The following is a 15,895-nucleotide window of genomic DNA, read 5'->3' as shown; positions in this document are numbered from 1 at the left end:
ATCTATCGCGCACCGTCTCCGCCGATCCGCCGTCGGCGGCGAACGAGGTCACGCGGCCGGACGGTGTCGGTGGCGGCCAAAAATCGGCCAACGCGCCAGGGACAACTCCGGCGCGACCCGCCGTCGAACGCTGCGGCTCGTCAGTCGATGGTGACGGCGATATGGCTCCCCAAACGACGGGGGCGACGACGGACGCTGCCGCGCCGGCGACGGCGGCAGCGGAGGCGGTGGCAGCCGGGGGCCGGCCGAAGCTGCGCAGACCGCTCCTGCCGGGTAGCAGCGACAGCGGGACCAGCGGGGACGAGCCCCGCGAGCCGCGGTTCGCCGACCTGTCCCCGGTCATCATCACACATGGTCAGGTGATCGAGTCGCCGCTGGTTCCGCGAGCGAGAGGGCGACGGACCGAATCGCTGGGGTCGCGCGCCGCGACGGCGGGGTCAGATGATTGGCAGAGACGGCCAACGAGTGACACGGCCAAACGGGAGGCCGGCAGCCGTCAAAAACCAGCCAGATCCAATCAGGGCGTCGGGGACTCAATGCCGTGTCAGCAGGAAAAGGGGGCCGACTCCATGGCGCCGCAAGATGAGGCCAAAGTCCTCGATACTTCTCGGAATAAAGAGGAAGCCGCTGATACTGGCGAGCGATGTGATGGCCGTTCTATGAAAAGCAGTGAGGCTCCTGCGCGTTCTTTGCCGCTCGATATAAGGCGGAACGATTCTACGGACCAGTCCAGCTTTCTTTCGTCGTCAGCTGATGACGACAGAACAGTAAAACAGACACCAGAACCAGCCTACGTCCCAGAGGACTCTCGAGTGCCAGAACATTCTCTTGCTTTTATGTCACAAGACTCGGAATGTTTACCCGCTGCCCCCAAAGGTCAGTTCCAGAATTTGACGCAGTCAAACGACCAGCAACCCGGAGAGCGTGACCCTGCCAGAAACATCGCTCCAAATGCACCGAACCCAACGCTGGATGACGGCCAAGAAACAGCCAATCCGAGGCCGAGTTTGGATTCAGATGCCAATCAGCAGCCTGGACGTGATGACGTCAGAATTGCGTCATGGGACGAATCACAAGCCGGGAATCTGTCAAGTGAGCATGCCGTGCGCAGCGCACCGCCTCTGATGCGTCAAAACGCAACTGGTCGGTCGGTGAGTCCCTTTGATCCCGCCAACACCGCCGGCGGAGAGGCAGCCCAAGGAGCCCGACAGGAGCAGGACAATGCCTTGAAACTCAGTCTGGACCACAGCGAACCAATTGACGAATCTACCGACAAGGAAAACATTCGTCAAGCCGTCAAAAAGGCCGTAGCTCTCCTCCTCAACGAACTAAATGTCGATGAAGATCAGGAGGACCCGTGGTACCCGGGTCAATCAGGTCCTCCCACGACCCAGAGCTTTCCAGCTCAGGATGACGAGCCCCAGCTTCGGAGGAGGAGGTCCACGTACGCCACCGAGCAGCCTGAGAGTAAGACGGTGGACGTGGTTCGCCTCTCAGACACTGGGCTGACCGTAACTGCCTCCATGACGGCAGCCGACCACTGGCGACCACCGCCGGTCAAAGTCAAACCGAAACGCTTCCGCTCCAAGAGCCTCAGTCCCAGTGTCTTGAGACGGGATCTGACAGAGGACCAGACTGGAGAGAAATCGGGAGATGGTCGGCGATCGACAGTGGCCACGGGATCGTCGAGGCTCAAGCCGCGGTCTCAAAACAGCTATGCACAGCATCGGCAGAGAAGTTTTGATCTGAGCGGTGCAGAGCTGCGAGCTCGAGATGCCGAGCCGCGTCGGCGCAGCTTCAAGAAACGGCCTGCGAGCAAGTCTTCTGCTGCGGCGGCGACACTGAGCCCCAGCACGGACAGCGTGAGCTCCACGTCCTCAGACGAGCAGCGGGTTCGGGGTCGTGGCAGGTCATCCCGACACAACCACTCGAAACTGCACTCTCCGCGGCTGCGAACTGTCAGCGACTCGGCTGCACTACGACCTCTGAGCGCCGCTGGAAGACTGCTGCCTCTGACGGAGCAGACAGCTGCCCAACCGGCCCGCCGGAGGCACATCTCACCATCTCCTCTCGCCTACGATAGCGAGCCGGATGGACCGGGGCGGACCTGCCGGCGGCGGCTGCGCGGACCCTACGGAGAACTGCTCGAGGGAAAAATGAGTCGCGCGGAAGCTACTCTGCCACTTAGTGCGCTGGTCGAATCAGCCTCACCAAGTCCGTCACCTCGGCCCGGATCTCGGAGGGGAAGTACTCGGCGGAGAAACGCTGCAGCCGCCTCTGAGTCGGCAGCAGTCACCCCGCGCACCAGAAGTTCCGGCTCTGAGGGCGAGCGATCGCAACGCGAGGAGGTGCACCGGGCGAGTAGCAGCCTCCGGCTGCCCTCCGCCACCCCCTGCTCGGACGGAGAGCTGCCACAGCTCCCCGGTGCCGAGCAGGAGCTGACGCAGCTCCTCAGCGAGGCGCTGTACGATGGCGTCGGTCCAACAGCCCGCCGGATGCTGGCACAGGTCACCTCGGGACAGGACCAGCCAGGAGTCCAGGTAAGCTCCGGAACATTGTCAACCCTATTTCTGATAGTGCCTGGCTGTCGGTTCTTTAGGTAGGGACGTCTTGTTCGGAACCATGTTCATAATAGCAATCACCAGGTACCTACCCAAGTGCCATTGTTATTGGTGCGCAATTTCCTCACGGGAAGCACATTATGTGCTTTCTTCGTGCGTTTATATCGTCAACCTTTGCGACTGAAATAAGAAAAATTTATCCTAATGGGTCCGTAAACTTTCCGTGCTCGTAGTCGTGGCCATGCACCCCTCCCAGTCACCCCTCCGGCCTATCCGCGGCCGCCCGAAGCCGCATCCGGCCGCCAGGTCACGTGCGCATGACGTCACAGCGCCCGGGGCTATACGGTCGCCGGGCGCTGAGGGCTTGGAAGCGGCTGATCGCCGCCAACAGTCTGTCGCGGCATCATATGTGCGACTTTTTTATAGTCATAACTCATAACTCAACTAAAAAATGAAATTGATAGCTCACGACATATCATGTTCACATGGTTATGGCTGCTTCTGTATTCTTTATTCAATAAATGTTATCGATTAATTTAGTCTCATGTTCTTCCTTCCTTTCATCAAAGGTAAAAATATATCTTGGTTCCAGGCGCAAGGCCGACGAGTCTTCATAATTGGGGAACTTCTCGATACCGAGCAGCGATACGTCGAGTCGCTCAGGCTCTTAGTTGAGGTGAGTGCATACGTGCTACTAATTGACATATTCTTATTTGCTCATTCGCTTATTCTCAGATTTTCTCCCGTTACAAATAGCGTGTTCAGCATATCTCTCATTGAATATACCTACATTGTCGTATATTATCGACATGCTGATTTGACATCATCCCGCAAGATATACCGATCAAGTCCTAGAGTCCTATTACAAGGATTCCGCTGACAGCGCGCAATGAGCCGCCACCAAGGGATGGCCCCTGATGACGAGCAGCCCTACCTGTTTTCAGTACCATGAGAGGCTGAACAGCGCCGATCCTGGTGGCCTGATCGATTCCGTGGCGCTGGAGGACATATTCCAAATGGTGAGTGGTTCAGGGATGGATATTGCTGCGGAACATTGTAATTACAAAGCGCATTAGAGATAAAACCTCAATGCATAAAACGTTGAAATATTCGGATACCTATCTGTCCAACTTATACTTCTTTGTCCATTTTATGACATCTGTCAACCTTCAATCCATGATCTATCACACTGTCACTTGGTTATGATTTTTTTCGAGAAGCTGGAAACATAATAAAAATCTCCAAAAAGACACAGAGCTGCCATCTCATGACAGTTACCGTTTTCAGATCCCTGAAATGCTCGAAATTCACGAGGGTTTCCTGGCGGATTTGACCGAAAAGACTGATCATTGGTCGGCGGATCAGGGAATCGGCGAAGTCTTCCTAAACAAGGTCAGTAGCACGGGCGGGAATTCGGGATGGCATACAACCAACTGCATGTGTCCAATTCTGGGTCCAGAAACTGGACAAGAATGATCCTACTGTACTGACTCGCCCCTGTTGCTGTTTTTTTTTTTTTTTTTGCCTCTTTACTTTGAAGCATTATAAATATCATACATTTATATACGTGCGTCGATATATTGCTGAGGAACGGCCTTCCATTACCTTGAGCTACGCCTTGGGGCTGGCACCCGTCTCACAATCCCGTCATTTAGCACTGCGCTATTACCCCACCAGCAGTGTCAGGACTGACAGGCCTCGCGGCGCGATCTGACGATTTCATCCCGCGCAGCCGTCAGCTGCTAGTTGATACTGTGTGGGTCGATTCGGATTGGGTTGTGTTGGCAGAGGGCCGAACATCAAACAGAGCCCTGCGGTGGGAACGAATCGTCTGATTTGCTATGCGTGCGTATGTCTTCTAAAACGTTTGATGTTGAACATTGTACACACAACTCAGCCAATAAAGTAATAGTTTGTTTCACTTGACAAAAATATGTTTACTGATAATCAAATTATTGAACTGTTAATCTATAAACGCGAATCTATGTATACCGCAGCTCAGTTGGTGGAGTGTTGTCCATTTGACTCACCATGCTGAGGTCCCGGTTTGTAGTCGTTCCGGCGCTCGATGTAAAAGAGTTCTGACGGGGATTGTATTCGGTCGTTGGGGTCAACTGCAATCAATTTAGGACGGTGATTTAAACGGACCATGTCAGCGAGCAGAGCATTGAATTCTGGAGCAGGCCATCGCAGCAAACCATGCGTGGCTCATGGTTTAGGGTTAAGTTTCGTGAAGCTTTCCATCCAATGCTTTCATTGAAGGAATTATTAAATCGAGCTTGAAAATAATCTTCCAGTATTCAGACCATTAAGGTCCTTTCGGCAAGAAAAAAAACGGACACTGAATTATTTACTACCTCACTTCCAGTGCATTAACGGTTTATGGATTCTGCTAGTTTTCAGTTGAACGGAACAGTTTTATTATAGGCCACCCTCACCATGTCAGCCTATCACCAGACCAGAACGCCTCACCAACACACAGGCCAAAACTGTGTCACCAGACTGCACCCCAGACAGCAGCGTCCCTTGACACTGTGCGGCCCGTTTCAGCTGACTCATTCCGCCGTGCTGGAAACATACGCAGCGTTTGTCAACCACTGGCCCGAGGCCAGGGAGGCACTCCGACTGGCCTGTCAGACCCGGCCGGAACTGGCAAAGACACTCGAGGTAAGCAGTTGGCACTGGGCACTTCCTCAAATGCACGCGCGTGCCGCCTGAGTCCCACCCGGTACAGCTAATGACCGGTCCTTTTATTACCCCGGTAAAGTGGTGTCGCGTGAACGTTAGCGTAACGGTCCTCGGCGCCACATTAGGCTCTGTCGCTTAGGCACGTGTTTGAGAATTTTAGTGGCCCATATTCGTGGAATATGAGCGGTAGGTGTGTTGGTGTCTATATAGGTGGCATTGGCATAACTACAGCTGCATAATTGCAATGCAGGCCCGCATGGGACAGAAAAAAATCCGCCCATATGTAAATATCCTAAGCTATTATAAGATATAATAAATTTAGGTTTGAAAAAGATAAGGTTTATGTCATTTTGTAGCGAGTTCATAATTTTTCCATTCTTACGAATCAACTGTCTCAATGAGCGATAGAGATCAAGACCGTCATCTTATCGATCATTAAGCAAAGGGGCTCGGGCGCAGCTGCATACATACTCACTACCTGTCTAGCAATGACCGATAACAGTAAGTCTTGAATTAACTTTTAGCCAGGTGTCAACAAAAGAGAGCAATCTTTTCTCAGCTGCATAACAGTAGATGGTGTGTAAAAGTCCTAATCTGATTGGTCACTTGTTTATGAGCTATGGAGATGAACTCACCTTTGGCATTTTGCCAGCCGGTAGTGAGGAATTTAGGTCATCTTCACGATACCTGAATATTCCTGATTTGAAGGGACATGAAAAGGGCAGTATAAACGTAATGCGGCGGAGCCACTTCACCGCGTGCGATTGCCACGCCATTCCCACCGCAGCCGACTGTACCAAATGAGCTCTTGTTCCGCGTCGGTCTGCCTAGTCTCGCGTAACTTTTTAGAACTGCGTGGAAGATAGTGAACGATGACAGACATTTACTGATGTGACAGGCGCCGACACTCGGGCGTTGGGCTTTAATGATGGAGAAACTGCCACCGTCAGTGGTATCAAAATATCTCTGACCTTGTCAGAAGCGTCTGACAGCCCACCGACACCATCCGGGACCTGCCGGAGGCTGAAATGTTTCCCCAGAGGCTGTTTCTCTGAGCGCTAAACAAACAGGAGTAAAAATAGGGGAAACTCTGATTTACAGTACCAGGAACGGCATAAGAAATATTTTAATGACTAAACAACGTGGAATAGGAGTTAAAGGAAATAGTTCACTTTCACGAAATTATTATTTTTGCAATGGATTTGTGATTTTTATGTTCAAAATGATCAGCAAAGAAAATAAAACCTTTTTACAACAAAAGATTATTTTCTATATTTTTTATATAGGAAGAACTTTTCAGTTTCTGTAAGGCACACGCGATCCAATATGAAAAGAGCATGGGTCCCGAAAATTCTTCAGAAACTAGAGAAATTATCGCGGCCACCGGCATTTGGGCGATCTGCTCGTGCTTTTGTTACTGGAGCGCCTCACTGGAGCGAATTTCTCTAGAGTTCTCGTAGATAATTTCTCTAGTTTCTGAAGAGTTTTCGGGACCCATGCTCGTTTCATACTGGATGCGAATATATGCAAGGCACACATCCTCAACGCAAGACACATTTTTCGGGACGAGAAATAGAATATCTTTGCCTAGGGTGATCGTTGGGCTGTAAAAGCTCCTGATTTATGCTCGTCTCAGCCCAAGCTACGGAACGGCTATTCCAGTTCAAAACCCATGTTAAAATGTGAACTATTTCCTTTAATTATAACATTCAATCGCCCTCTATTTTGTTTCAATTCTGACACTTGCTGGTCTAAAGCTATAAAATGTGGACGCAATTCATTTATGAACTATTTTTTCGTTTACAATACTATTTATGACATATATGACTTTTTCAGGCACTGGAGCGGGCCGATAAGAGAAGGCTAAGCCTTACTCAGCTGCTCATTGCCCCTGTTCAGAGGATCCCCCGGTATGAGCTTCTTCTAAAGGTGAGAGCAGACCTGTGTGACGCCGGGAAAGATAAAACGTCACCATATTATTTAAATGAGGTAGTTGATGCTTGTAGAAATGTATTTCTCGTGATAATCGAGGACGTAATAAGCACAAATATACCAGGCTTCTCACAAAAGTCGGACCAATTTCTTTTGCGGATAGTGGACTGGAAGCAATATCTAAACGAAACAAATGCACATGAAAAGAAAGCAAATTTTTAGGAGATTTATATGATACCATATTTGTTAAGTTTAAAAAATGAGACAGTGGTCTAAGACGCAAAAGCAAACTCAAAGAAATTCTACTTTCAAAATAAGTCGGTCGTTTCAACACAATGGAACTCCCGCAACCTTTTTTTTTAGTGAGCACCATCTTGAAATGCTATTTTCCACATTGTTGAAAGTTTCTGGCTCGAGGAAATGTTAACTGCGGGTTCAAAGAACATAACGGCGGCCGCAAATCCAATCAAAGAAGCAAGCTGGCGAACGTCGCTCGTGTGAGAGATGCGCTACCCAGGCTGTCAACGGTCAGCGATATCGGATGACCCTGACAAATTTTGGAGCGTCCTGCAGACCACGATGGGCAGCGATCCTGATCCACTCAAGTGCCAATAGTTCCAGCTAGACGGTTCCACAGCCAATACCGCCAAAGAAAACCGGGAGTGGCTGCAGGAGCGCTCCGGGCAGCGTGTGATCTCGAGGTTCGAGACACACCCGTGACCAGCGAGCTCCCCGGACTTGACCCCACCGGACTTTTTCCTGTAGGACCACCTGAAGTCCCAGGTGTACCGAAACCACCAAAGAAGCCCCAAAGACCTGAAGGGTGCAATGAGGTCGGCGGTACGCAGCTTGCCATCTTCCGTGTGCCATGCTGCAACAGAAGCCGTGCTGCACGGGGCTTAACTGTGCATCGAGCGAAACGGGTGTCATCTCGAATAGGTCCGGCGCGGCTCAGTAAGGCGATCACCGTCGGTCAAAATCCCCTGAAAACAAAATATTTTTAACTAGGCTTTCAAGTGATGCCTGATTTATTTTTGTAACACTGACACACCCTTAAATATATTGATTATAAATTCGTCCGACTTTTGTGAGAAGCCCGGTACTTGAGAATACGCTGAAATGTTAGGAATGAGGCCATCGTCGCTTTATGATATTATGGCGGAGCGCATTTGCTTTTATGTTATCCTGTCAGATAGTAATCATCTCCATCACGTGTTCTTTTGGAACGCTTTCGTGTTCACAACCTTGACACGTAAAACGCATCACTTGGAGGAAACACGTTTCACGTGGTACTTCACAAAACAAATTATCGGGAAAAGTAGGTCCACGCGCTCATCAAAGAGCGCTTCGCAGTGAACTTGTCGGCCCACCTTTGTGGTTGAATCATGCGTCAAGTACGTCCCCCGGTTCAGTGACCCTTTCGCCGCCCTGCCGTGACAGCAACTGGTGAGCCATACTCCTGAGGGTCACCCAGACCTGGAGCCCCTGAAGCAGGCGAGCGAGGAGATACACCAGCTCGCCTCTCGGATCAACAGTCTGCAACGGGCACCTCTGCGCGGAGAGGCCCGTCGCCAGGCACTCAGGGAACTGGAGGCGGCTGTGGATGGCCTCGACGGACTGGTGACCCCTGACAGGTCAGAGGTGGTGGGCGGAGCAGTATAACTGACAGGGGATGGTGAGGGGCATACCGTAACTGACAAGGGACGGCGAACAGGATAGTATACCGACCAGAGGACGGTGAGCGGGAGAGTATACCTGCCATGGGACGGCGAGCGGGATAGCTTTCGCCTTTCTTACAGAGTACGGCGAGGCGAAAAGGGAAGCATCCTACATGTCGGGAGGGAAACCGGAGCAGCTTCCGGCCCAGGGGAGGACAGATGGAACAGTCTGGCAAAGGGGAATCTCCCCACCTCGACGATGTTCTACTAATCCAAAGGCACTCATCCTTTTGAGAGTGACATTGTTTCGCTGACCGTGTTTACTATTTCTTCTTAAGGTCAGTGTATGTAAACTAGACTCTAGCCTAAGGTATGTACAGGTCTCGCGGGTTTTAAGGGTAGGTTTTGCCTTTCCGGCTATATCTTTTTCGTCTTCAGCTTTGTAGGCTTAAAGATGTGACCGATTTATTCGTATAGCTCCCTACCATGATCATGGAAAAAGGTTTGATCGTATGCCGGCTAGTTTCGGAGAAATTTAAAGAAAACCTCGAAATCCGCCGTTTGGGGCATTCTGACCGCGGCTTCCCTGCAGTCGCCTATGACTACAGTGGTGCCACCCAACGAGTAGGACGCTGAAACATAGACGCATGAATGAATCCAGCGCGTGGTGAACGGTGGATAGAGGCGGGACTCGGCAGAGGCTATCACTGCGGCCCGCCGCGCAGGGCGTCCTTGGACACTGGACAGCGGCCGAGCCCTCGGGCGGTGAGGCCAGAGCCAGAGGTCACAAAAGCCCGGCGCTATTTGGCGCACATGAAGGGGAGGCGTTCGCTTCAGCTTTGTAACTCAGCCGGTGTGGTGGTGGTGGTGGTGGTGTGGGGGGGAGGGGGAAGGGACGGCAGGCGGGAGGGGCTTGAACGAACGGGATGGTCCTTTAGGTTTAAAATAGATTGGAAATGTCGTGCCATGGTCAACTTAAATTAGTTTTTACGTCATAAGCATTTATTAACCCTCGCCCATGTAGGGGGGGTTGGTGCACCCCCCCCCCCCGAGGTTTTTCTTAGCTACACGCCGAACCGTTTCAGATAGCCTGCTCAAATTTTCAGTACCCTTTAAGGCATCCTTTGCGCAACTTTTGGTAATTTTTTTGTCAAGGTCATGTCAGGTCACGGAGTTATGACGTCATAAAGGGAACAACCTCCGGCCAGATTTACGCTAAATTGGAGATTGCTTCACATTGGTATAAATGCCGACTGACCCGACGCACTGATGGATTGTTTTAGAATCACAACTGGCTGATTTGACATTGGCACAATGTCTGTTGACATTTTGAAGGTCACTAAAGGTCAAGGTAAGGTCAGTGACCTCGGTTGACCTGTAATGACTTCTTGCACTTGTATGCCTTTTCGGGGTATTTTGATGCCCTGAATTCGAATTTGCTATCCATTTCAGGCATCGTCGGTTGTTTCTTGTAGTTCATTTTGGGTCAGGGTCAGGTCAGTGACGTCACACGCCTGACGTGACCCAATGCACAAATGACCTTGCAGACTTCCGATGCTCCCAACGCATCATTTTTAGAGTTATGACATCGAAATACACACCAAACGATAGAGAATTGATCACGGATCACGAAAGTGAAGGTTTCAAGTCGATATCTCTTACCGTTTTGCCGCAACCGGCGCGGAAGTCTGAAAAAGTTGGATTTTTTCGAAAATTTGACCTTTGACCGGTCATAAGTAGGTCAAATGTTGACCTAGGACCAAAAAATATACCACCAATCGCGAGATCTCGTTGAGAGCAATCCGTTGGTCTTTTCCGCTAAGCTCTACGACGCTTCGTTTTCAAATACCAGGGGGGTCGCACCAACCCCCCCCCCCCCTGCATGGGCGAAGGTGGCAAAACACCGTTTACGGGCGAGGGTTAACATTACGAAATATTTTTTTTTATTGAGAAATATAAAAAATACTATTTTTCTATTTACTATTTTTGTATTTGCTATTATGCTATTAAATGCTATTTATTGCTAAATGCTATTTGTCCGCGGGCGAGGACTCGTAGCGACTGCGGCCGGGCGCGGGGCTCCCGGACAGAGCTGGCGCACGGGCGGTCGCTGATTGGCGGAGCCGAATGACCTGTGGCGGGTCAGACCACCCCCGGCAGGCCGCGCCGTTCGGGGCCACCAAGCGGCTGGTTGGCCTCGGTTGATGGAAAAACCGGCTAATAAGTTCTTATCAGCCGTGCATTTTTCGATGTTACCGTTAAATTTTAATGGAATTCAAACCCTACCTCTTACTAGGGGTGATAAAATTAACCCCTCTCCTCAGTTTTTCCAGAATAGCTCGCACAAGAAGTGGCGGATAGCTGCAAAGCTTTCAGTGCCGTAAGTTAATTTTTTTCACCATAAGTAAATAGTAAAAATCCATGCGGTTAGGAGTCAGGATAAGTTCAGGCCATCTGCAATTTGATATTTTACACCTACCCTGAAAATTTAATGACTCTGACCAAAATGGCCATTGGTCTGTGATCAGTTTTTAGGCCGATTATGTTTAGGGCAGAATGGGCACTCGGCGTGTCAGGTCTCATTACCACGGCGGCCGTTGGGGGAGAAGGGGAAGCAACAGTTGCCCCCTTTACTTCTGCGACGATATTGTCGCAACGTGAAGAGATGGAGAAGAGAAACTTTGCACACATCTTTCTAAATACCTAGCCGAGGCTGTGTTCAAATTTGGCGTCAATCCCATGTGAAATGACGTCGCAGTGACGTCAGAAGTCAAGTTATAGATTTCCGCCTCAGCAGGTCACGGTTAAAAGACAGAACTGTTCCCATGAAATAGGCAATAGCATTACAGTCGTCTCACGACCTCCATGGTAAGCGGCTAAAACTTTGGACGACTATGGATCGGCACTGTCGGCTCACCCCGCCCGCTGGCTACTGGTGGCCTTGACCGTTCAATGCCGATTGGCCAACGGCCGAGGTCGTGCGCTGGTCAGCACGCAGAGAGGGCGGGACGCGGTACTGCACATTGTGAGTGACCTCTGACCTTTCCCCGTCCCCTGACCGCATGCCGTGTCGCCGGCCCAGACGATAGAAACCGGTTCTAGCCTCAACGCAGGCTGCCACTCAAACCCTCCCCTCCCCACTTTACTATGAGCCGTAGTACGCGCTCGCGAGTAACTGGGTGGAGCAAATGGTCACCGATACAGAGCGGAACTGGTTGCCCTCCCGCTCGCCGAGCCACCTACCGCTAAAACCCGCGAGACCTGTACTAATTTGTTGACCAGTGAATAATGAACGAGTGTTCCCTGCAGGGAGTTTCTGCGCAGCGACCTGGTGACGATGACAACTCCAGCGGGGATCAAGAAGGAGCGCTGCCTCTTCCTGTTCGGGGACCTGCTGGTGGTGGCCAGCATCAAACGACGCGCAGGCAGCGCATCGCGCAAACAAACGCCGTAAGAATACTCGGGAGCTAGTCGGCTTGAATTGTTTCGTTCCTATTTTGTTCGAAGTACGGAAAAGCAATTTCATATGAGTTATCTGATATTAACGCGCTAATTCTATAAACAGATGTGTTTTAGTCATTTATCTTTCAATAAATTCGAATGGTTTCTTTTGATTATAAATAGCATGCACTATGCATAATAGTTAGGCAATAAATAATTGTTTGCTTGTTTTTTTTTTGTGCTCCGTGATCCGCCATTACAATTAGTGTGTCTGTTTCAGTCCACCGAATTCCACGTCCACAAATGGCATGGAGCCGAACAAGTACAAATTCCTAATGAAGATACCGTTGACAGACATCAGCATCGAAAGAGGTGCGAATGAGCGTCAGCTTGTAAACTGATGTCTAATACACCGTAGCTTATTTCATGCATGCCCACGTATCGCGACGACCGTACGCGTCACACAACTTAGCCTTTCCAACGAATGGCTGGCAAGTTTAGAGCAAATGATCTCCTCTATCCAGCGTACCTGCTCTTATGCTCAAGTTGTGTTGATTCCAACCCACTTCATAGTAACAAATACACACTGGATGAGCTCATGTTCGCATGTTTCCTAGGATTTCTGATCCGTTTAGTTCACTATCGCCGTTGGTTTTGGAAGGGTTGTAAGATATCCCCGCACTGCGTTGCGTCTTGAGCACAAATCCCTGTGTGAATCCGGTTCACAGATGAGGCTTTCAACCCGGACACTCTGGCGAAGGAAGTTGAGCGGATTGACGAGGACATTTCTACTCTGAGACAGATGGGAGTGCTCGTCTGTAAACTCCACAGCAATCATCATCAGGTATGGCTCGATACAGTGATCTGGTATATGGATGCCTACGTTATTTGATTATTTATACGGTTTCTCATCACTGAATGACCCGTAGTAATTCGAAGTCGCATTGTGAAAATGTCATCCTCATCAATAAACATAAACTCGTTATTAGCGTAAGAGCTTATTTACGTTATTGGTTGGCATTTGCGGTAGCAATAATTCAGCATCATACCCACTTCAATGCGATTTTAAGCAGCTTTATCTTTTATAGATGGTAAGTATGGTAAAATTTTACAGATGCTCGACCGGCTGAGTTGAAAAAAAAAATCATACATATGTATTTGATATTCATCAGCTTGGACTTATAAGCTTCCTGCTGAGTTATTCACAAACATCTTCTTTAGAACCGAAGCTTATAGGTTATACCGAAGCTAGCTTATGGGTACTGATATTTGTATAGCTGCACGACACTCGCTACCGCTGAAACCCTCTCACCCCGCCGCTCCCCTGACCTACATCTGCAGTGACGTCATCTCGTCTGACAAACCATCGTCTGCGGCCACAAACTGTTTCTGAGCTGCTTTACTCCTAGGAACTCCCCGCAAAGCCGACGGGAAGGCTTCGCACCCCGAAATAGTCGCACTGCCGCCAACCAATGAGGTCACGGCTGCGTTCGAAGTCGGCCAATAACAAACGGCTATTCTCGTAACGGACATGGCCCGTCGTGTATTGAGGCGACACGCAGTCAGGCTCAATAAAGTGTGGAGGGAAAGATGGTTTAGCTTTGTTAGACGATGTTTCGTGAAGCACAAACATTGAATAGATTGAGGGCGTATACACACCATTCAGGCCCACTTGCTGAAGTTTTGATTCACTGGAAGACTGAGGATGACGATTTGGAGAGACAGGGCACCAGCACCGGGGCTATATATCGCGACCATTCCTCACTTTTCTTCGGAAAAGTGAAGGCTAGAAATCACTTCGGAGGCTTCGGAGGCTAGAAATTACCTGGATTTTACCCCTCCTCTCTCGTTTTACGTTGCGATAAATCCACAAGTAATGTAACTTTATCGCAGTCGAGCCACTCATTTGTTTCTCTGACCCTTGTTGGACCGTTTCCTTTAGGTTGAGGAGCTGGTGAGGGAGATGGCTCACGTGCTCAGCAGGGAGCTGACAGAGCGACACAGGGCGGAGAGCCAGCTGCTGCTGCTGCCGCTGCAGGTCACCCGACAGTGAGTGCCACCAGTGTCACCGTGACAGTGTGTCATCAGACAGTAGCTATACTAGAGACATGCATTAATTAATTAAACAACCAGCAATCAGTTGCCACTTGCCAAGTGCAGTGATGTTGGAGATTGGTGTCTGATAACGCTCTCTTGAAACGTCCATCAGTGAATTAATATGGCAACTTCTTGCAACCGCCAAGGTTGAGATGCATCGTAGAGCGTTGTCTATGGTCAAACCTGTCGCCTAAGTCATTGACAACTGTCAATTAGTGTCATCGAAACAATCAACAAAGCATTACAGATACCGATCAACAACAACTGGTATTCCCTTGACCAGAATCACAAAACTGAAAATATGGGAATTCCCTATCTGTAGAGTAATGCCAGAGTGGTCACTCATTTCTCAGCTGTGCATGTTTCTCGATTTTCAACAAATTCAAAAAATTTAATTTGTTGTGAGTTGATCAGCCAGTACCAGGATATTCCTCGACACATTTGTTGAGAATGTTTAATTCCAGATGCCCTCGTATTCGCAGTGGGCTAAAGGCTTAGTAGATGTGTTATCGTACTTTCTGAGCATTAGTTTGACTATCAACATTTTGTGTTTCAGAGAAGGCATAGAAAACATAACCGTCAGCTTTAATGATCTGGAAAAACGTATGTCGTGGGAGCAACTCTTCAACGAAACGAAACAAAAACTAGGTAAGTTAGGATACGCTTGACAAATGACAAATGACAAAATACATGTGCATCAAGCTGATTGATTAACGGTAAGGCTAATTAAAGCCAGGGGCAAGTCAAACTAAAAATAACTGCTGACTTCTGTTAATCCCTTATTTTTGTGTCAAAATTACAAAGTAATTGATAGAGCTAATTAAGAGATCATCAATAATGGCGTCTTAAGCAAAGGTCATTGCAAGAAGACCACCATGATGATCATGTTTGTGTGCGTGTCTGCAGCCGAAAGGACGAACGATCGGCGCCCAATACCAAGTTTCCTGAGACCACTGCCTGTACGGAAGACGCGGGCAGGACTGCAGTTTAGCTGTGCCGCGCCCACGCCTAACCAGAGTTCGGAGGGAGTTAGGGACATCTGGGTCTGCAACAGGTTAGTGGATACGTCAGTACCTTCCAACCAGAGTTCAGAGGGAGTTAGGGACATCTGGGTCTGTAACAGGTCAGTGGACACGACTGTACCTCCCAACCAGAGTTCAGAGGGAGTCAGGGACATCTGGGTCTGCAACAGGTCAGTGGACACGTCAGTACCTCCCAACCAGAGTTCAAAGGGCATCAGGGACATCTGGGTCTGCAACAGGTAAGAGGAGTGTGCACAACAGCCCCATGTGTAAAACCATGACGAACACAGGGAGGTCTTGGAATGAAGTGTTCGATTCAATAGAATTCAGAAGGGACTTAAGTCCAGTAGGATTGAGCCTCATCCTAACGAACGGCTTACTTGCATAGTTGGTCTACAATATAAGTTCCGTTACGATACTGCCTCGCCAGGTATGTACCATCATAAAATAGATGCATCCAACGTTTGTTCGTTATCGTTCCTTGATGTCATTATAT

General features: G+C 49.6%; 1 protein-coding gene across 1 annotated transcript in view; it reads left to right on the top strand.

Annotated features, from left to right (window-relative positions):
* The first annotated feature begins 129 nt into the window (after window positions 1-129).
* Window positions 130-15,895, top strand: part of LOC122365183 (rho guanine nucleotide exchange factor 17-like) — a 34,425-nt gene continuing 18,659 nt past the window's right edge. Inside the window, exons 1-13 of the mRNA XM_043336175.1 lie at window positions 130-2,540; window positions 3,154-3,237; window positions 3,506-3,580; window positions 3,849-3,953; window positions 5,112-5,228; window positions 7,086-7,178; window positions 8,622-8,815; window positions 12,149-12,289; window positions 12,561-12,652; window positions 13,009-13,124; window positions 14,223-14,329; window positions 14,934-15,025; window positions 15,284-15,431. Coding sequence (XP_043192110.1) covers window positions 162-2,540; window positions 3,154-3,237; window positions 3,506-3,580; window positions 3,849-3,953; window positions 5,112-5,228; window positions 7,086-7,178; window positions 8,622-8,815; window positions 12,149-12,289; window positions 12,561-12,652; window positions 13,009-13,124; window positions 14,223-14,329; window positions 14,934-15,025; window positions 15,284-15,431 — 3,743 coding nt within the window. The 5' untranslated portion in view covers window positions 130-161. The remainder of the gene's footprint in view (window positions 2,541-3,153; window positions 3,238-3,505; window positions 3,581-3,848; window positions 3,954-5,111; window positions 5,229-7,085; window positions 7,179-8,621; window positions 8,816-12,148; window positions 12,290-12,560; window positions 12,653-13,008; window positions 13,125-14,222; window positions 14,330-14,933; window positions 15,026-15,283; window positions 15,432-15,895) is intronic.

Source organism: Amphibalanus amphitrite, unplaced genomic scaffold (assembly GCF_019059575.1).
Source record: "Amphibalanus amphitrite isolate SeventyFive unplaced genomic scaffold, NRLGWU_Aamphi_draft 000720F_arrow, whole genome shotgun sequence".
Lineage (NCBI taxonomy): Eukaryota > Metazoa > Arthropoda > Thecostraca > Balanomorpha > Balanidae > Amphibalanus > Amphibalanus amphitrite.
This window is presented reverse-complemented; position numbering and strand designations above follow the sequence as displayed.